Source organism: Molossus molossus, unplaced genomic scaffold (genome assembly GCF_014108415.1).
Source record: "Molossus molossus isolate mMolMol1 unplaced genomic scaffold, mMolMol1.p scaffold_m16_p_11, whole genome shotgun sequence".
Classification (NCBI taxonomy): Eukaryota; Metazoa; Chordata; class Mammalia; order Chiroptera; family Molossidae; genus Molossus; species Molossus molossus.
The window spans coordinates 104,378,808-104,400,386 of record NW_023425346.1 but is presented as its reverse complement, the minus strand read 5'-3'; the positions used below and the strand labels follow the sequence as shown (position 1 = coordinate 104,400,386).

At 56.9% G+C, this 21,579-nt stretch overlaps 1 protein-coding gene across 1 annotated transcript in view; it reads left to right on the top strand.

Moving 5' to 3' along the window:
- IQCA1 (IQ motif containing with AAA domain 1) overlaps positions 1-19,243 on the top strand; it is a 137,250-nt gene extending 118,007 nt beyond the window's left edge. The window contains exons 16-19 of the mRNA XM_036254819.1: positions 579-665; positions 8,700-8,877; positions 14,464-14,702; positions 19,127-19,243. Coding sequence (XP_036110712.1) covers positions 579-665; positions 8,700-8,877; positions 14,464-14,702; positions 19,127-19,243 — 621 coding nt within the window. The remainder of the gene's footprint in view (positions 1-578; positions 666-8,699; positions 8,878-14,463; positions 14,703-19,126) is intronic.
- The last annotated feature ends 2,336 nt before the right edge of the window (positions 19,244-21,579 follow it).

The following is a 21,579-nucleotide window of genomic DNA, read 5'->3' as shown; positions in this document are numbered from 1 at the left end:
CGCGGGCCCGGTGCTGAGACAGCTTCGCTCGCCGTGGGCAAACCCACTGAACCTGGGCGCCGGGCGGGCTGCAGTGCAAACTCCCCCTGAACCCCTGAACCTGGGCACTGGGCAGGCTGCAGTGCAAACTCCCCCTGAACCCCTGAACCTGGGCACCGGGCAGGCTGCAGTGCAAACTACCCCTGAACCCCTGAACCTGGGCACTGGGCAGGCTGCAGTGCAAACTCCCCCTGAACCCCTGAACCTGGGCACTGGGCGGGCTGCAGTTCAAACCCCAGCTCCGTTTCCGTCTGTGGGCCCAGGAAAATTTATTGGCTTATTTCACGCCAAATGGGGTGGAGGCCTGGGGACCTAGAACAGAATGTGCTGACATTGAGTGTGCCCTGCCCGAAGGTGGGACGGGACCCTCTCGGCCCCGCCCTGCGTGAAGGGAGGTAGGGCCGGGCCAGGTGCAGCGGTGGTGCTCGGATGCCCGCCACCCCGACAGCCCGCATGGGGAGCACTCCGGTCCTGCCGTCCCGGGGATCAGGCGCGCCCCAGGACGGAATGGCATTCCCCACCGAGCCTTCTCCTTGCAGGTGGCCCGGCAGCTGCAGCCGTCCGTGGTGTGGATCGGAGACACGGAGAAAACCTTCTACAGAAAAGTCCCCAGCGCCGAAAGGACGGTGAGGCCCCCACCGGCTGCGTGGCCTCGCCCCTCCGGGCCCCTGGAGAAGGCCTGGCTCGCTCAGGGAGGGAGGAAGCACACGGCCGGCCTCTCCCTCCGCCCCAAGTTCTTGTCCCTGTCTGGAAGGACCCGGGGGCTGGTTTCTGAGGCATAATTTAGAAGACATGAAGGACTGGGGTGGGGGGCCCAAACACCTGATGGGAGGTGGGGAGCCGCTGAGCACCCTCGGAGTTATTATTAGGACTTCCCATTGTTCCGAGGGACATGGCAGAGGGCCGAGCGGAACAAAGGCCGCGCGGACCTGGGAGAGCAGCAAGGCCGGGGCCTCGACTGCTTCCTTCCCTCCTTTCTCTCCCTTCAGTGGCCCCTCCCCCGCACTTCCCCCCACAGCTCACCCGCAAATTTCCCACCAGTTAAAAGGAAAACAGGTGCAGAGGCCCAGGCTCCTGTAGACGTGGTTTGCGCCAGAGCAGACGGTGGGGAACTGGAGTTTCTGACCGAGCCCGTCAGGGTGCCCCTCACCCTGGACCCGCACGGTTTGTGCGGCGCCTTGAGCAGGTGGCGATGGAGTGGATGCAGGAGGAAAGCTTGGTCTCTCCTCCCCACCGGAGCCTCCATTGCCCTGTCCTTCGTTATTTAGTCCGCGAGCCTGGTAGGTCGCGCCCTCTGCTGGCCAAGCGGCTCCACGTGGAAAGAAAAGTCCACGGAGGCGAACGGGAAGGTTGGGGTCACAAGGCCCAATCATAAATCTAAAGAGAAACGCCGGGGGTGTTTAATCCCAGAAAGCTGTGTCTCGCCTGTGGCAAGGGCTGCTCCGTGTCCTGCTGGACAGCAGCCTGGGGAGCGGACGCCGGTGGACAGTGGGGACTCAGGGAAACGGCTCCTGGCCTTCTCTGCTGTTCACCTTAGCGCTGTGTGTCCTTAAGCAAGTAACTTAACTTCTCTGAGCCTCCAATTCCTTACTTTCTCACTGAAGGGTTTCAAAGAGAACAGCCCCCACGTTCATGAAGCCCCCCTCACATGCTCTCTCCTGCGCCCCTCGAGCTGTCAGTGACCCCTGGGACGACACCGCAGCACTGAAACCTGGCTTCTGTCTGTCCACCCACCACCCCGCCTCACCCTCCGGGCCACTCTAGACCACATCCTGAAAACCGCCCATGGGGCCCCCTGTCCTAGTGCCCAAGGCACAGGGCTCCGAAAGCCCCCCACTCCGGACCACACCCCGCGCCCTGCCCTCTGCCCTCAGCACCCCGGAGAAGCCCTCGATGTCTAGCCGGTCAGGAAGGCCCAGCTCCGCGCCCGCCCGCCCGCCCGGCCCGGCGGCCTGTGCAGAGCCCGGCCTCCTCCTCCTGCGCTGGACGCACAGCCGTCCTCCCAGCCCTTAGCTCGAGGCAGGGCTGTGAGGGACCCGGCCCGGCGGCCTGTGCAGAGCCCGGCCTCCTCCTCCTGCGCTGGACGCACAGCCGTCCTCCCAGCCCTTAGCTCGAGGCAGGGCTGTGAGGGACCCGGCCCGGCGGCCTGTGCAGAGCCCGGCCTCCTCCTCCTGCGCTGGACGCACAGCCGTCCTCCCAGCCCTTAGCTCGAGGCAGGGCTGTGAGGGACCCGGCCCGGCGGCCTGTGCAGAGCCCGGCCCCTCCTCCTGCGCTGGACGCACAGCCGTCCTCCCAGCCCTTAGCTCGAGGCAGGGCTGTGAGGGACCAGGCACCACGGCCTGTGCAGAGCCCGGCCTCCTCCTCCTGCGCTGGACGCACAGCCGTCCTCCCAGCCCTTAGCTCGAGGCAGGGCTGTGAGGGACCAGGCACCACGGCCTGTGCAGAGCCCGGCCTCCTCCACCTGCGCTGGACGCACAGCCGTCCTCCCAGCCCTTAGCTCGAGGCAGGGCTGTGAGGGACCCGGCCCGGCGGCCTGTGCAGAGCCCGGCCTCCTCCTCCTGCGCTGGACGCACAGCCGTCCTCCCAGCCCTTAGCTCGAGGCAGGGCTGTGAGGGACCCGGCCCGGCGGCCTGTGCAGAGCCCGGCCCCTCCTCCTGCGCTGGACGCACAGCCGTCCTCCCAGCCCTTAGCTCGAGGCAGGGCTGTGAGGGACCAGGCACCACGGCCTGTGCAGAGCCCGGCCTCCTCCTCCTGCGCTGGACGCACAGCCGTCCTCCCAGCCCTTAGCTCGAGGCAGGGCTGTGAGGGACCAGGCACCACGGCCTGTGCAGAGCCCGGCCTCCTCCTCCTGCGCTGGACGCACAGCCGTCCTCCCAGCCCTTAGCTCGAGGCAGGGCTGTGAGGGACCAGGCACGACGGCCTGGGATGCATTTATGCACCGCTATCCTTCCTGCATCTCGGGAGCCTTCCCCAGTCGAGGGGCCTCCACGCGGGCTCGCTGGCCTGTTGGAGCGGCTGCGGCTGCGGTTCGGTGGAGCCGACTCCCGAAAGGCACACGGACGTTCATTCGAAATTGCCCCGGAGACTCGGCTTGCAGGCTGCTGGCCGGCGGCAGGGGCGGCGGCTGTGGAGGTGGCCAGCGAGGGGCTGTCGGCTGGCACGATGATGAGCGCGAGGGCCTCTTGCACCGTGGACGCTGCTCTGAACCGGAGCGAGGGCGGCCCCTGTGCAGGGTGCTGATGGGGCGGACTCACTTCTCCCTTCCGCCCTCCCCGCGGGACGGCGCCGCCCTTCAGCCGCGATGTCACTCCGGACACAGCCCAGGACCAACACTTGTCACCTAAACAGGCGAACTGAGTCCAGCGGTCCCTGCGATTTCAGGACAGGTAGCAACACCGTCTTCTGCTTCAGCTCCTCCAGGACTGCCCCATCGTCACCATGGCAACTCGGCTGCTGGAAGGGGCTCAGCCGGTGCAAGCGCGTCTCCGCCCTCCCAGGACCCTGGGGTCAGGTCTTCCACGTGTCTTTGGGCAGCTCCCATGTGCCTGCCTTGGGCACCATCTCATGGCTGCAGAGCTCACCCCTAAACCAGTGACTCCCCTAGTCCATCCTCAGCTCAAAGCTCTCCCCCGAGACGCAAGGTGTCACCCGGGGTCACCCCAGGACACTCCACGCGATGCTGCAAACTCAAGCAGGGCCCACCCGCACTTTGCTCCCACCAAGACTCCCCCCCCCAAGCTCCTGCCCCTTTTGCATTTCAAAGAGTTGTTTAGCTCTAATCGAGCCACCTTTCCTGAGAGGGCTTTGGACCCACCCCGGTCCGATGAGCTCGGCTGCAGGCCCCGCGGGCCTCATCCGGAGCAGCGCAGTGCCTCCTGACACGGGGCAGGTGTCCCCGCGAGGAGTCATCTTCCCGGGTCTCAGCAGAACCGCCTTCCTCAAGGGACGGGGCCAGAAGGCGGCTTCTCAGAGCCGAGCGGGTCAAGGCTCACCTCCTACAGTGGAAACCGACGGGAGCTTTTCTGCAGTCATTCTGAGCTCGGTGGGCAGTGTTGCTGGTGTGTGTCCTCCAGGTCACAATGACCCCGGCCTCTCTGCCTCTCCCCTGTAAACACTCCCCTTCCACAGAGCGGACCCAGCCCTGCCTTCCCGCCGTCACTTGCGTTTCAGAACGATGGCTCCTTATTAAGCACTTGGTCGGGCACATCGGGCCACGCGGTGCCCACAGCATCCCAGTGACGTAGGGTCTAAGAGAACCCCATTTCTCAGGTGCAGGGAAGGCTCAGAGAAGTTGAGTGACCTGCCCAAAGCCACACAGCTGTTCGGAGCAGAGCCAAGACTGGGAAGAGATCTGTCTGAAATCAAGTCTGCGCGCGTAGCCGTCGGCTGCTCTCCTGCCCGTTGCTACGGAGCTTCTTCCTCGGCTTTCTCGTTTTCACACGCAGCCTGCGCCCAGGGGACGTCGAGTGTCCGAGCACAGGCCCAGCAGCCACCCTCCTGTCCCGGGCCAGCCCAGAGACTGGTCTGAGCGAGGACGGGTTCTGTGAAGACCTGGGGGGCGCTGGGGAGCAGCACCGCGTGCGCAGGTGTTTCTCCTTCCTGCTGGGGCTGCGTGTCCTGGGGTTCAGGGCGTCTCCTGCGGCGTCATCCCTCTCCGGCACTTCGCCCCCTTAAGCCCCGCGTTCTCAGCCCCCACCGGAGCTGCCTGGGGGTGTGCGGGCCGCTGCTCCCCCTGCCGGAGCCGGGGCCGGCCGGACTCCTGTGAGTGCCGGAGGACCGGACACGAAGACACCTCGTGGTCTGGCCTCAGGCCCAGCCTGTGAGATTTATTTCGCTGTGAAAATCCAGTCTCTTTCTCTGCTGTGACTCAGGTTACAGAAGCCCCCCCTGAACTGAACCCAGCAACATAGAGAGAGGAGTGTACACCATGACCAAGTGGGGTTTATCCCCAGTTTAACCCCAAAATCAATTAAGGTGATATAATATATCATCAGGATAAAGGACAAAACCCCCATCATCAGTTCCTGGATGCAGAAAACCATTCGACAGCATCTAACACCCCTCGGTGATTAAAAAAACTCAACAAAGTGGGAGAGGGGGAACTTCTCCAACTTGCTAAGAGGACAGCCACAGGACATCACAGCTGACATCCCGTGCACAGGAAGACCGGACACTTCTCCCTACGGGCTCCTCTTCTGGCCAGTGTTCTATTGGAGTTTCTCGCCAGGACAATTAGGGAAGGAAAATGAAATAAAAGTCCGTCATATTGGAAAGGAAGAAGTGAAACTGTCTCTGTTTGCAGATGACATGAGCCTGTGTAATGAAAATCCGAAGGAATCCAATAAAAAAAAATATTAGAACTAGTTCAGCAAAGTTGCAGGATAGAAGATCAATATACAAATACACACACACACACACACATTCTTGCAATCAAAAATCAAATGTTAAGAAAACAGTTCCATTTATAATAACACCAAAATATAAAGTATTTAGGAATAAATTTAACAAACAAGCACAAGACTTCTGTGCAACCTGGAGAACATCAAAAACAGTTACAGAAGACCGAGCTAAATGGAAACATGTCGTGTTCATGGACTGAAAAACTCAATGTTGTTAAGAGGGCAAGATTCCCCAGCTGATCTGCAGATTCAGGGCAATCCCCATCAAAACCACAGCGGGCATATTTGTAGAAATGGACAAGCGGATCCTAAAATTCACAGGGAACGGCGGGGGCCCCGGGACAGCCCGAAGGATCCGCGAAGGAACGGACTCGGAGACACACTTCCCAAAGTGGCAGCAGTCCGGACAGCGGGTCAGCCCACGGAGAGACGCACGGCTCAGCGGAACAGAGTCGGGGCTCCGGAGGCAAACCCTTACTTCTCCGATCCGTTGATTTTTGTGACAAAGATGCCAAGACAATGCAGTGGAGAGAGAATGGTCTTCTCAACAAATGGCCATTGGACAGCCACCCGCAAAAGGATGAAATGGGACCCCTCCCTTAAACGGTGTATAAAAATCGATCGATAATACCCCGAAGAACTAAAAGGGGCAGAAATAGTGGCAGAAATCCACGTGGCCTGGGCTAAGCAGTGGTGTCTCCGGAGAACACCGAACGCACAAGCGTACTTGTGTTCCATCAAGACTGAAAAAGATGTCAGTGTGGAAGACATCATCCAGAAAGTGCAACGGAAACTCACAGAACGGGAGAAAGGGTTTGCCAAGTGACCTGTATCCGCAACATATAAAGAACTCTGACATCTCGGTAATAAAAAGGCACGTAACCCAAGGAAAACGTGGGCAAAGGACCTGAATACACATTTTCCCCGAGAAGATAGGCAGCCAGCCAGTGAGCACGTGACAAGATGCTGGACATCATCGGCCAGCAGACAGTCCTCCGAGCCACAGAGAGATACCACTTCTGTCCACCAGGAGGCGGGAGGCGAGAGGAAATGAAAATAGACCGTAACAGGCGTTGACCAGGGTGTGGAGACACTGGAACCCCGGTGTTCCGCTGTTGGGGTTGTGAAGCGGCGTTGGAGAACAGTCTGACATTCCTTCACAAGGTTAGACCTAGAGTAGCCGTATGACCGGCAAGTCCGTTCCCAGTGTACGCCCCAGAGAACTGAGAACATGTCCACACAGATTTCATGGTGGCACCGCTCACGTGAGCCAAGAAAACGGAAATGCCCCAAATGCCCAGCAGCCGAAGGGTGGACAAGCGAAACGTGGTCCACTGTACACTGGGGTTGCCCAGCAGTCGCAGTGAGGAACCCACACACGCACCACGGGGCGCCTCGGAGCAGGACGCTGAGAGAGAGAAGCCCCCACGCACAGCGCAGGTTCTGGTTCTGTGGACTCGGGAGAGCGCACATCTGTCCGCGCAGAGGGTAGACTGCGGCTGCCTGGTCTGGAGAGGGGGTGGGGGCAGACGGGCTACATTCCTTTGGGGGAGATGAAAGTGTCCCAAAATCGATTGTGGCGATGATTGTACCACTCTGGTTATACTAACACACAGTAAATAGGTGAATTGTGAGGATGTGGATTGTATCTCACTGAAGCGGACATCGCATCACAGTATCCATATAACGATAACGTTACGATAGGGGTAATAGTGATAAGTATACGTTTGAAGTCTCCTTTGCGGCCTCAGTTGGGACAGGCCCTTACCCAGGAAGGAGGTTTGAGGACACCCCCCGTGACGCGAGGCCCGGAGCAGAGGAAGGAGACAGTCCTCCGTGTCCACGGTCAGCATCCTGCTCATTAACTCGGGGACTTCAGGGCATTGCGCAGCCTGTGTCTCAGGTGCTCCCGGCAGAGTGGGGGTGAGGACTGCCCGCCCCCAGGCGGCCCGGGCTGAGGGAGGAAGTCCACTTGCAGCATCACTTGGGTGACGCTACCACCTGTGCTGCCAGCCGGGAGCTGTCCCCCCAGCTGGCTAAGGACATGCTGTGTGCAAGGTGGATGTCTGGGTGTCAGGGGGAACCCCCAGGCTTCTGCAGACTCCCATCAGATGCCCCCAACAGTCCTTCCACCCGGATCCCGCTCTCCCTGCCCAGTGTCCTTCCTGCCCCTGGGCGTCCGGACAGGGAACTTGGCCTTTCGCGGGTCACGCAGAGAGGGAGACGGCAGAGAACCACGGGGCCGCTGCGTGGCCACACAGTGCGAGTGGACACCTGTGCCCAGAGCCCAGTCCAGCTGCCCCCCAACCCCAGGTGCCCCAGCTTCCCTCCCACCCACCCACCCCTGTCTCTGCTCAGCACCCCTGACCTCCAGGTGCACTGTCGCCGTGCACAGCAGTTTGGCCACCTGGGCCCCAAATCACAGCCCTGTAGGGTCCCACTCGGGGAGAGACGGCCACCCAAGGCCTCCTGTGGAGCAGGCTTCTCGAGCACAGGAGTGTCCCGCACCAGTGCACAGCTCTGTCACCAGCACCTGCGGTTCGCTTCTCCTCCCTCCCCCAGGTGTCCGGCGGGCGCTCTGCCGGGCGTGCAGGACACATAGGGCCGGACCCAGGGGCCTCTCCGCAGGGTCGGCGGTCTGCTCCAGAGCAGCCGGGCAGCGGGGCCTTGAGCTCAACATTCGCGTTGTCACCCGCTCAGTTGTCCCTGAACCAGCCGGGAGCAAAATGCCGGGGCTGTGCCCTGTGCCCTGCGCAGGCCCCCCCTCTCCCAGATTTCCCCTGGGCTCCCTGTGCCAGGCGGGTTCATTGAGCGTCGTGTTTCCATGGCAACCCCCTGGTGTTGTGCCCTCCCTGGGCCGTGTCTCCTCTCCCTCGTCAGTGCTGAGGTCACAGGGACATCCAGGTCACACCCTTTCCAAACCGCCTGGGAGACGGATGCTCCACCCTCGGTGCGGGCGTCTCCCAGACACGCGGTCCAGGGCCCGGCCCCTCCTTGTCACTGTGGTCAGCAAGGGACTCTCGGGTTCCGCTTCGAACAGCTCAGAGGAACACGGAGCCCCGTGAACTGACTCCCAACCCCAGCCGGCCCCTGCGCTCGGACACCCGCCACCGTTCTCAGGGCCCGGGTGCGGGAAGGTTCCACAGCCCCCCCAGATCTGCATTCCAGAGGCTGAGGGCAGGAAGCGCCTGCTGCAGGACGAGCCCCCCACTCGCCCCTCTTTCTCTACGCCAGGCTCATGCCTCCCCTCTCTTGCCCCAGATGGAACCCAAACGCCTGAAGAAGCAGCTCCCCAAACTCCTGAAGCTCCTGAAGCCCAGCGACCGGATCCTGATCGTGGGGACCACGCGCCGCCCCTTCGACGCCGACCTGCAGCCCTTCTGCAGGGTGTACCAAAAAATCATCCTGGTGCCCCGGCCCGACTACGCGTCCAGATACGGCAAGTACCCCGGCCGCCTGGCCGCCGGGGGCGGGGGGCCCTGCACACCGTCACCACCAGGGGACGTCGCTGGAGCCCCTGAGCACCTGGCGCCCCCAAGCTCGGGCCACGGGGGGGGAGGGGGGGGATGCGGAACGCGCCTTGTCCCCGCCGCGAACACTCCTGCACGAGAGCGGAGCAGGGCAGACGGGATTAATACTCCGGGCCTGGCGGTGACAAAGCCTCGTGGGTGCGAATGTTCCTTTTGAAGGGTAGCCAGGGATCGCGCGTCTCGTGCCCGTGGGGATGGAGTCTTTCTCATAAAAACCATTTCTTTTCACAAGGTCGGTTTTTTTTCTTCTTTCAGCCTCCAAGTCCGAGTCCAGGAACATGTTGACTTACTTAAAATAAACATGAAACACAACAGAGGCTCACTCTCTTAGCTTCTTTATGCTTGAATAGACAGATTCAAACTCCACATCTTTTGAAACGTTTTTAAATGGGAACAATACAAAAAAAGAGACCCCGAGAGGCAGTGCAGACCCGGGCTCTGACAGACCTGGTTCCGGGTCCCGGCTCAGCCGGGGGACAGCTGGATGACCGCGACGGCCCAGTTGACCTTCCGACACCGTTTCTCCCCTGTGAAGTAGCAGAAGGGTTAAGTTGCGGTGCTGTTGAGACCCGTGCGGAGGTGGTTAGCGGATGCCTGGCACGGCTCCGCACCCAGGAGAGCGCAGCGTGGTGGAGAGGGCGGGAGGAGGCTGGCGTGGAGGGTGGGGGCCCTCCGTTGCTGGAACGACACTCTCCCTCTCCCCCCGGAGTGGAAAACAACACCTAATCCCCTGTGGTGGTTCTGAGGGTTCACTGGGCCCCACTGGGGTGCTCCCTGGGCTCCCAGGATGTGGCAGTCAGACCTCAGGGGGGGCTGTAGTCATCAGAGGACTGGACAGGGCCGGTCATCCAAGGTGGTTCACTCCCGTGACAGGGTTGACGCTGGCCGTCGCTGGCCGTCACTGGCCGTCGCTGGCCGTCGCTGGCCCGGCTGCTGACCAGACAGCCATGCCTGCCCCGAGCACACAGCGCAGCGCGGGGCCAGGCCTCCTCAGAGCAGGCTCCGGAGAGGTCCGGGCAGCAGCCGCAGGGCTCCTGGGGCCCAGCATCGGAAGCCACACGGAATCACGGGCCGCCGTCCACTGGTCAAGAGCCCGTCCCAGGCCCAGCCCACATCCGAGGCAGTGGGCACGGTGTGAACACCACCGGGGCTCAGGGAGGGGCACCTTCCCCTCCCGCAGCGGCGGTGGCATGTGGCTCTGATGGAGGGGGCGGGGTCACGGCGAAGGGGGAGGGGGAGGAGACTGTGACAGCCGGGACATTGCAGCCGTGTTGAGCATTCACGATAATTGTAAAAATGACCAGGTCAGACTCCCGTTCCTGTTCGTCCCTAGCCAGTCACGGTACCACCACCCAGACAGAGGGGCCCTGGTGCTTCAGGCTGGTCTCTAACTGCCGTCAGCTAAAAGCAGAACCCGCCCCCAACACGTGTTGCAAGCTCCTGGCTTAGCTGCCCGTTTGTACCGTGGGGGCATTTCTGTCTTGAGGAATAATGACCCTGGCTTCGTGGATCCATGTTACCAAAGTACAGAAGCGCCCTGGTCCCGTCCTGTCTCCATCCGTCGGGGAGCGTCTGCTTCCTAGGGCCGCCCAGCCCTCCGCTGGACCCCTGCGCCCAGCCAGCGACACAGGGCAGAAGGGTCTCAGGAGATTCTAGCCACTGGGCCCAGCAGGGGCCATCCGTTCTCCCACCCATGTTACACTGGCCAGAGGGACTCACGTGGCCCCGCCGAGGTTTGAGGGGGAGGGATGGGCAGTCCGGCCAGCGAAGGAGCCGGCACAGAAACGGGTGAGCAGTCCCAGCCCACTGGGTGAGTGCGGAGGGTCCCATGCGCCCGGTCTTGCCAGAGATACCCCGTCACTCCTCACTGCCCCAGCAGGGTTCCTTTCCTCCTCCTCTTCCTCTTCCTGTTTCCCTTCCTCTTCTTCCTCTTTCCTCCTCTTCCCCTTCCCCTCCCCCTTCCTATTTTTCCCCTTCCTCTTCCCCTTTCCCTTCCTCTTCTTCCTCTTCCTCTTTTCTCCTCTTCCCCTTCCTCTTCCCCTTCCCCTTCTTCTTCCCCTTTCCCTTCCTCTTCTTCCTCTTCCTTTTCTTCCTCTTTCCTCCTCTTCCTCTTCCTCGTCTTCCTCTTCCTCCTCCTCTCCCTCCTCCCTCTCCTCCTCCTCCTTCAAATAGGTATTATCTTCATGGGATCGTAACGGGACAAAGGGGGGCACTAGTCATTGTGAGGGGCTGGAGCACTGTTCTCGACTTTAGACGGAGTCGTTTCTATTTGACCAAACCGTGGGCTTTTTCAAACGAAGCCGTTGGTGTATAACAAAGACAGTTGTGTCTGATGAAGTGCCCATCACCTCTGAGGGCCAGATCACGTGGCAGCTGCGCCCCGGAGTGTCCGGGCAGCACCGGGAGGGAAGGGGCGGGCGGGAGGGCCCAGGGCCTGCAGTGCGTTTCCTTCTCTCTCGGTGGGCGATGTTCTCAGGTGGCTGTTTTGCCAACATCGTCAATGCTGCCCGACATCCCCTCCTGAGATCTCGGGGTTCCCCAGCCCCCGTGGCTGGGATCCATCTTAAAGACTGTTCCCGTCTTTACAGTGATCAAAAGTGGTCTCTTCCAGCTCAGAAAGTGTAGTTACAGACCCGGGACGGGGCCTCTGCCGGCCACCCGTGTACACGCGGCAGAGTGGGGCGGGGCGTCTCGCCCACCTGTCCCGTCCTCAGTCGGGAGTGACTGGGCTGGACCGGGTGGATCAGCCCGCGGAGATGCCGTCCCTGGGTTCCCCACACACAGTTCCGTCTGCCTTCGTGCCCCACGTCAACTCTTTCCTTCCAAATGTCTGCGAAGCAAATCCACCCCCCGCTTGATCAATGCCTGTCTGGTCCCCAAAATTCCTCTCAGGCTTCTTCTCTCCGCTTACCCGGTGCTCCTCCTGGGCCTCCGGGGGTCCGTTCCGCTAATAACCCACCTCCCGCCCCACCCCGGCCCCAGGCTCTGCTCTTCTGACTTTCCCGGAATCCCAGGCCTCGGAGGCCAGACTCCCTCCCCGTCATTCACCTCTTCTGTTGTGCAAAACCCGTAGAACAAACTTGAAGACGCTGTCGTCACAAACGCCAGGCAGGGCCGCGTCCGTGTGGAACGCAGAGGCGGAGGAGACCCGGAGGCCCGGGCCCCGTCCCTTCCAGCCCCGGGGGGCCGAGGATGTAGATTCGTCTGGAGAGCGGAGGTGCCTTTGCATCCAAGAGAGAAAGTGAAACACATCACTCAGCCGGGAGGGACCCCCGCCGCTGCCCTCCCAGCTCCCTGGCCCCCATCCTCGCGGCCACGCTCTGTCCGCCCCCAGCCTGGGTGCTTGTGTTCTCCGTGGGCCAAGGGCTCGGCCGCCTCCAAGAACACGCCAGGCCACGCCTCGCTCTGCCCGGCTCCGTCTCAGCCCCGGCCGCTGTGGGGGGGCTGGGCTGCTGGCGCTGGAAGGACGGCCAGGCTCCTCCGAAGGTGCGTGAATCCAGCCCAGCTCGAAGGGGACGTCGGGCCTGGTCGCCCTTCCCTCTCTGGGCTGGCCGTGGCTCTGGACTCGGCCCCGTGACGTGTCCACAGGTGCCCTGCTGCCCCCACCAGACACCGGCGGGCTCGGAAGCGACCCTTCTCGAGGGAGCTTGAGCACAACCCTGCACGAACACCACGAAGCATCCGCGCAGGCGGTCAGCGGTGCGTTCACGGTGCTCGCCAGACCCGAGGACTCGTGGTCTTAACTCCGCCGCTCGTGAATCTTTGCCTGTAGAGGTTCCTCGCGTGGGGTGGGGGGCGGGACGGTCGTAGCTTCACAGGGTGCAGGGGAGAGCAGAGTGTGTGCTGCTGGGAGCCCTTGGCCCTCGCGCGTGCCCACTGGCTGGTCCCCTTTGTGCTGCAGGGAGGAACCTGGGTTCCCATCCTGGGGCACCTACCGGGTCCTCGGCTTTAGGGACAATCCCGAGACTCCCCTTCCAGCCCGCAGACTGACCGCTCAGACGCGTTTGCACCTTTTGCAGAGTCATAACTGTGGGCAGGGGACAGGCTGGACCCCTGGGACGACATTGTCCGGTTGAGGCGGTGGTTTATTTTTGCCGCGGGCAACGGCTCCTGGTTTCTAACCCTCCAGCCATCGTACCGGGGCGGGGTGCTCCTCACCCGCCACGCTCGTCTTCCCCCACACAGCTCGCTGAGCCCTGCGGCGTGCCCGGCACCTCCTGCAGTCGATGCCTCCGTGGGCGGTGTGGGAACGGCGTCTCGGGCTGTATTTACATTCCTACTTCTCCGCAGCCGGAGAGTTCGGTCGGTCTCCTCCCAGGCTACGGGGAAACCCGAGACGCCCTCAAGCTCACTGAACCCCCAAGCATGTAGATCCAGGAGGTGAGATGTGGCTTGAGGGGCCACTTTGAGGCCCCCAGAGCCCTGGCCGGCCCCCTTACTACAGCGCTCGACCCTCGAAGACTCACCGTCCACGCTTTGGAGACACCCGCAGGCCCCGTGTAGTGTCCTTTCCCAGGGCCTCGACCGAAGAGGGCAGGGGGGATTGTCGGAGTAGCTCGTGGCCCCAAAGCCAGGCTCGGACGTGGTCACAGCCCCGTGGCACGTCAGTCGTCAGACCGGCGCATCTCGCTGCGCGTTCCTGACCGAGGTATTCGGACGAGGTGGTCACTCAGCAGACCGGCCGTGCGCGGGTCAGGCAGTAATGGTCGCCTTTTAAAGAACATCTTTGACCTTCCTCAAAGAAGGTCGAAATGCGTCGTCTGACCAGGTCCTCCCCGGCTCTGAGACCGGCGGCTTGCGGGGCCCGCCGTCTGCAGACCGCACTGGGCACGGTGGGTCTCGTTTCCGCCCCTCGCTACCGAGTGGCTGTGAGTGCTACCGCGAATGGTTGTGGGCGCCCCGCCGTCTCCAGCGTTCAGTGAACCCCAAGAATCACTCACAGTTCTCGTTCACACATCCCTGTGTTCTGAGACCTCTCGGTGCCCCAGGTCCCACTCACCCAGGAAACAGCCGGGCTCCCATCCCGTCCATCAGTCAAGCTACGTGTGTGTCCCCGGTTTCTGGGGGGAGAGAGTAGGGTCACGTCGCTCTATTGGACACGAGGTCTGACACAGTGCCTCGCCCCAAGGGAGCTGAGCCTGCCATGCGTGGTGGAAATTAGAATCTGCATCTAAAAATAAGCAAGATGTGACCCCCTACTTACCCAGACTGTGGGGAACCCTGTTCTGATGGGCAGAGACCCCGTGTGCTCCTGTGTGAGTTTCCAGTTCGGAAAGAGTTGGAGTGTCTTCAAAGGCACCCCTCTAAAACCGGACCGGCCGGGGTTTGATTTATCTTTGTCAATTCGCAAGGGACTCGTGGGCGTGCACCTCGCTCTGTGTGTCGTGGGTGGGAATCGGAGGACAGCCGTCGTGGGGGCGCTCCGCTCACGGGCGGGACGGGGGCCTGACGAGGCGCAGCTCCGGCTGACCGGGCGTCTGTCTCTCCCTCCACAGTTCTGTGGAGACACATCATCCAGCGCCAAGGGGGCGTCATCACGAGCACCTTGAACATCAGCTGCCTGGCCAAGGTCGCCGATGGCTTCACCCAGGGGCACATCGTGCAGGCGGTCAAAGGGGTGCTCACGGAGCGGCGGGTCCGGCAGCAGTCGCAGAAGCCGCTCGTGGCCCTGGAGTTCATCGCCGCCCTGAGCCGCATGGACCCCGTGTACCAAGAGGAGGAAGACAGCTTTAAGGTAAAGGGAGCCCACACGGCCTCAGCAGCGAAGGTGCCGCTACCCCTCCCTCTGCGCGCCTGCGTGCCAGGAGTGGGCACTCACTCTGCCATAGGCGATGAAATCTGGACTTGAGCTTTTCGGATCACAAGGTCTTTCCAGCCTTAGCCGGAACCAGTGTCTTCCAAACATTAGAAAAGTCGTGGTCCACCAGCTTATACAGTAATAGCCAGATTACAGAAATGCGAATCAGCTTCAAAACCGTTGGATTTTCTCTCTCTCTCTCTCACACACACACACACGTACACGTATACATGTGTACAATGCATACATGTGTGTACGTGTACATATGTACAATGCATACATATGTACATGTGGGTATGCAGTGCACGTACACATGTGCATACTCGCATGTGCATACACTTGCACACACCCTTGTCTTGGTTCTCACTGGTTTTTACTTCATATGCTGTGCAACGGAACAAGTCTTGCAGAGAGAAGACCATTCCCTAAGTAGAATATTTCAGCCCAGTGCTGCTTTTGCCCTGTGTCTGCCATGGTCCGCTTCCATTTTCAGGGCACTAGCGATAGGAAATCACACCTCTCAGGAGAACACGCCGAAGTCTAGTGTTCTGATTTTTGAACACATTCTGAAGATGTTCACAGATTTTCTAGATCTGGAGGCAACTTTGAAAATCAACTCTCCCAAATCCGTCTTTTATAGGAGGACAAGACGTTAGACTCACGTCCCTCCTTACCCAAGGGCGACGTCAGCGCCCTGGCCGTTGCCAGGCCAGCGGGCACGTCTCGCAGCCCTTTCATCCAAAGGAGTGCGGCTGTGGTCTCTCTGGCCCTGGACAGTTTTCTTGCCCAACTGGGAAGACAAGGGAGGAAAAATGCCATTTCACCCGCCCAGCACTGGCCATGCGGCCATGAGAAACGGAAGCAAGCACTCCTTATTTGGAGGAGCTCCGTCAGGGCCATCACACCTGTGCTTCCTCGCCGCGTGTGTTTCACTTTGCAAAACCATCTCCAGGTTCTTGAGGCCCGGGAGCTGCCACACACGCGTCAGGAGACGTCAGTGCTGCCGTGTTACCGGGGATGAGAACACACGCTTCTCACGGTCCTTCTTGGCATATGTGACTCCTGCACTTTTTAAGGGAGCCCTGTCATTTTACCACCATCCCCCCAGCCTAGGCCCCTCCCCCAGTGCATCTGCTGCCCGTTGGTGGCTGCAGGGCGGGGCACAGGGCCTGCCCACCTACATGCTCGGTAAACCTGTTTGGGCGAGTTCGCAGAGCAGGTGGAGAGATGGAGCGGCCCTGTCCCTCTCGAGTAATGTGATCCTGTGGCTGCAGTTGCTTGTAATCAGGCCGGTCATTTCTGTCCCGAGAGGTGTGACCTGTGTTTCTGACAACCTGTCAGACGAAGGTCTGACAGAGCCTCCACACACTTGTCCCCTGCCCATGGACATGACGGAGCAAATATTTAATGGTAACGGTGGTAATAATCACAATACTGTTAGTTCATACCTATTGACGCCTTATGCCAGACCCCCTAGTAACTCATCTAGCCCCCTATTTTACAAATGAAGGTACTGAGTAACCAAGAGGTATGGGAGGCAGAATATTGGCCCCCCAAAGATGTCTACATCCTAGGCCCTGGAATGTGTCAATATGTTGATTTACATGGGAAAAGGAGACTCAGGGAGTAGGTCGAATTACGGTGGCTAATTAGTTGACCTAGAAATAGGAATGTCGTCCTGGGTCACCCTGTGCGTCCACTGTAATCACAAGAAGTGTGAAGAGGGGATCAGAAGAAAGAACCAGAGACAGCGCATGGGAAATAGACTTGGGTGCCCAGTGTCGCTCGCTTGAGGCCGGAGGAGGGCCTGCCAGCCAGGAAAGCAGGTGGTCTCGAAACTGCAGAGGGTGAGGGAACTGCACCTCCCCCGGACCCTTCAGAAGGGACCCCGGCTGCAGGGACACCCATTCTGGACTTCGGACCTGCAGAAAAGCAAGATCATGTTTTGTTTTAAACCACTGGGTTTGTGGCACTTTGCTACAACAGAACACACACACACACACACACACACGGCTGAAAAGGAGAGAGCTGAAATTCAAACCTTATTCCAAAGCTAAAAGCCAGTGTCATTAACTGTATTCTGCACTGTGTCCCAGTAAATCAGGAGCGCATCACCTAAGTGCTTGGCCGCCTCACCTTACATTCTAGCCAAAGCTAAAAGAAGGATGAGAAGCCCCCTAAGTGCCAGAAACAAAGACAAGCCTGAGAACACGGGGACGGTTATATGCCTGGCATGCAGCAAAGAGAAAAGTAAGGGGCAGAACTCAGAGTTCGTCGTGGAAGGTGAAATAGCAGGCACGGCTGCTTCTGCAGCTGGCTCTCGGGTGCCCCCACGTCACCAAGGAGGACTCACTTCTAGACACCATTAGAATCGCCATGGCCTCTGGATCTGGGCTCAGAGGCCCGTGTAGAAGCAACTACCGTCTTGCTAGGGAGGAAGGAATAATGAGGGAGAGGGAGCGGGAGAGAGAGACCAAAGCAAAGCCCCTGCTTGAAATGAATCAAAAAATCAAAATTCAAAACATTATAGGAAACCTAGTGCTAAGTGTAATCTGACAGAAATGTTGCAATTTATATAATGCTGATGTTCAAGAAAATAAATGAAGGCATAACTTTCCATTAGAGGTATATACACAAAGTTTAGAAACAAAGACAGGAAATAGAATAAGAGATTGTTATGAAAAAAATCACAAAATGAAGCTTAGAAATTAAAAATACAGCAGTTCATATAAAGTGAAAGACATAAAAGAGGATAAACTCTAGATTAGACATGGTCAAAGGGCAAATTAGTGCACTGGAGGATGGTCGTGGGGGAATTAGCCCAGAAGGTAACACAGAAAAACAAAAAGTTAAAACCAATAAAATGTATTTAAGAAACTTTAAAGACATTGACACCCAACTAAGAGAAATTGTTGAAGAAAGGAATTGAAGAAATATCAAAGAAACAATAATTTGAAGAAATATTTGCTGAGGGCTTCCCTAAATTAAAGGCATGAGTTCTCAGATTAAAAACACACTCCAATGGACCAACAGAACGAATAACAATAAATCCACCCCTACATCCATCATTGGGAACCTGAGAACAAGACCATAGGCCTGTCTTAAAAGATACCAGATTAGACCTACAAAGAAACAACATTTAGGAAACCAGACAGCGCTTTGACCACAATGGATGTCAGAAGACAGGGAGATCATATCTGCAAAGTGCTAGAGAAAAATAACTGGCAAAGTGCTGGAGAAAAATAACTGTCAACCTAAAATTATACCCAGCTAAGCTGGCATCTAAGAGACAGGAGAAAATTAAGATGTTTTAAGACATACAGAACCCTGGCTGGTTTGGCTTAGTGGTTAGAGTGTCGGCCTATGAACCAAGTCGAGCGTTTGATCCTGGTCAAGGTCATGTGCCTTGGTTACAGTTCTGTCCCCAGCCCCTCGTTGGGGTCGTGTGGGAGGCAACCAGTCAATGTGTCTCTCTCACATGGATGTTTCTCTCTCTTTCTCCTTCCCACTCTGAAAATAAATGGAAAACTATCTCAGGTGAGGAGAAAATAAAAAGATATACAGAGTCTGAGATAGTTTCCCACTCACAGCCACTTCAGAGAACAATTTGAATCTAAATAGTAAGTAAAATTAAAGTTGCCTGTGACCTATAACTCCAAGGATCCTATTTCTGTGTGTATGACCTAGAGAAGTTTTCTCATGTGTGTCTAAGGAGATTTGTGAAGACTGAATTTCAACATCCTTCATAAAAATAAAAAATTGGAAATGACCTATATGTCAACAATAAGGGAATTGATAAATAATGTGTAGTATAGTCACTCAGTGAACTATTACCATTATCAAGTTCACCAACCAAAATGTTTCTCAAGTTTCAGATCAAATGTGAAGGCCGAGGAAAATGCCGACATGGGCCCAGTTGCATTACCAAGTGCCTTGTTGATGTTTTGGCTTCGATATTTCCACCGCGTTTTCAGCAGTCTCCCCTAGAGTGCTCGCATGGCCGCCCATGGCGCACACAGCCACCAGTCCTGCGTCTGGTGGTCTCTGTGCACCATCGGGGGCCATTCAGATTACCAAGGAAACCCACGCCGTCGGGATAGCGTCAGACCCCTGGGAGACAGACGACTCCATTGGGAAGCGTTGATTAGATGTGGCCTGTGACTCTCTGAAACTGTTAACTTCTTGAGTAGAAGTTCCAAATTGTGTGGAAACACAGGTGAGAAAGGATTTGTATTAAACATACATTAAATGCCCACAGTTTAATGCCCCTTCCATCTTAGCAAGATCTTCTTTATTTTTGAGAGTATTCCGGTGAATACATGTCATTTTGATATTCTCCTAAACATGTGTTTTATTTTCAGAACTGGTACACCAAAACCCCGATGGGCAAAAAGCGCGCCCTGGCACTGATGGGAGGAAGTGCAGGAAAGGCCAAGGAAAAAGCGAAAAAGGAAAAGAAAGGGAAGAAGAAAAAGTAACGCCTTTCTGAGGAGCCACCCGGGAGCCTCTCGGGGCGGGCGACGCCCGACTCTGCCGTCTGAAGAAGACCCCAGCGGATGCGGTGAGCTCCTCGGCCTCCGGTTCCCTCAGCTAGACCTGTGCTGGGCTGCGCACCAGGTTCGCGCCCCACGACCACTGTTCCAGAGCCTGTGACTGTCCCTCAACCCATGTAAAACGTGTACGTAACCAGAATTCCTTCTTCATGCTCCGCAGGCTTTTCAAGTCGGATACTTCGCCTCATCAGTGCTACACGACAAATTTAAAATCTGATAGTTAGGAAATACTCTAATTCGACAACGCATAAGAAACTGGGGTCTAGCACCAGAACACTAGCTTTTTATTAATCCATAGATACTGTATATTCTCTTGCACATATTTTAATAAATTAATTATTTGCTCTATTAATAGACTTTATATAATGGAATAAAATTCTGTTGTCCTTGAACTGACTCAGTAATTTGATTGGTTGAGCGGGGGGGAAACAAACAAACAATAAAAAAACCTTTAAAATTAACTATGTCAATCTTCTGACTTTGAAGATGGGAAAACTAAGGCCCGAGGTCATACAGAAATAGAATAAGAAGAGATAATTATGAAAAAAAATCACAAAAAGAACACTTAGAAATTAAAAATATAGTCATTTATATAAAATAAAAGAGGTATGAACTCTCTATTAGACATTGTCAAAGAGCGAGTTAGTTAACTGGAGGATGATCCTAGGGGAATTACTCTAGAAGGCAGCACAGAGGAATTAAAAGGTAAAATCTATAAACTATAATTAAGAATCTTTAAAGACATTGACACGCAACTAACAGAAGTCCTAGAAGAAAAGACGAAATATCAAAGGAACAATAATTTGAAGAAAAACTTGCTAAGAATTTCCCTGACTGAAAGACATGAGTTCTCAGACTTTTGCAACACTGGGACTAGTGCCCCTTGATTCCCAGCTCACTGTGTCTGCGAGTCTCTGGAACATTGGCAGGCCAGTGGCTGGATGAAACCAAGACATAAAACAGGGTAAATGTGGAGAAGAAAAAGCCTGAATGAAGAAGCGTAAAAAGTGCTGAATAAGAAACAGAATAAAGACTAGGAAAACAAGGATTCAAAGAGAAATTTAAGTTGTATATGAATACGAAAGGGATGGGGATAAGAAGTCGCCCACTTCTCAACTGTGGTGAGGACACAAGGGAAGGAGACTTAAACTGAGGTGGGATGAATTTAATTGGAGATTTAGCACTACTCCGTCTGACAGCTCTGCCACAGAATGTGGCCACAGTCCCCTGCTCAGTAGACCGCGGTAGATGTCACTGCTTCCCCGGGATCCCCAGGAGGCTGGGTCTTCAGTGCCCAGAACCAGCAGGCATCTCCCTCAGCCTGTGTCTGCAGGAAATCAGTGCAAATCAGGACGGAGAGAGACAGCCATAGGCCCACATGCTCTGGACACATTCTAAGCGCAGCGGGAAGCCACCCCCAAGTCTGTCCTCTGGACCGAGATCTGCTTCCCAAGTGCCCTGCCGTAGGCTTGCCTTCTCACACCAGAGGATCACCATTTCCAGGCCCCTGCCCACTTCGTACTGAGTCTGGCCACAGCCCAGAATGACCTGAGAGATGGACAGACTCCCCACCCTAAACTCAGAGCACAGTTGAGTCTCTCCTGGACAGTGGCACTGAGATTCTTTCTATGGAAAACAGACCCTTGGTTATGACCCAAGAACTACAAGACTCTAGGATCTGATGTTCTTTGCAAAATAATAGAATCTGAATAGTAAATAAAAAAGAATATTATGATAATGAAATAGATAGTATGAAAATGTTAAAAGTGGGCAATACCATTGAACTTGGTCTCAGCTTAACGACAAGTATACTTTATCAGAACTCATACAAGAGTGTGTTGGTAGAGCTTAATAAACAATCATCAGTGACAGAAACCTAACCAATGTCTGTGCTCTAGAGCAGCTCCAACCAACAGAACCTCCAACCATGAGGGAAATGGTCTGGGCCTATGCTGTCCCTCGGGGGTCACCAATAGTCACACGTGACCATTCGGCACTTGAAGATGTGGCCGGTGCAACTGGATTTTTTAAATTTATTGAGAGCTGATTTACATCTAAATGGCCAAATGTGGTTAGTGGGACTGGTGCATCGAATGGTACACCGTCGAGTAACCTGAGTCTGAAATGCTAGATGGCCTAACTGTCACCTCTCCTGCCTAACTGTCACCCCCCTGCCTAACTGTCACCCCCCTGCCTGTCACCCCCTTGCCTAACTGTCACCCCCTTGCCTAACTGTCACCCCCCTGCCTGTCACCCCCCTG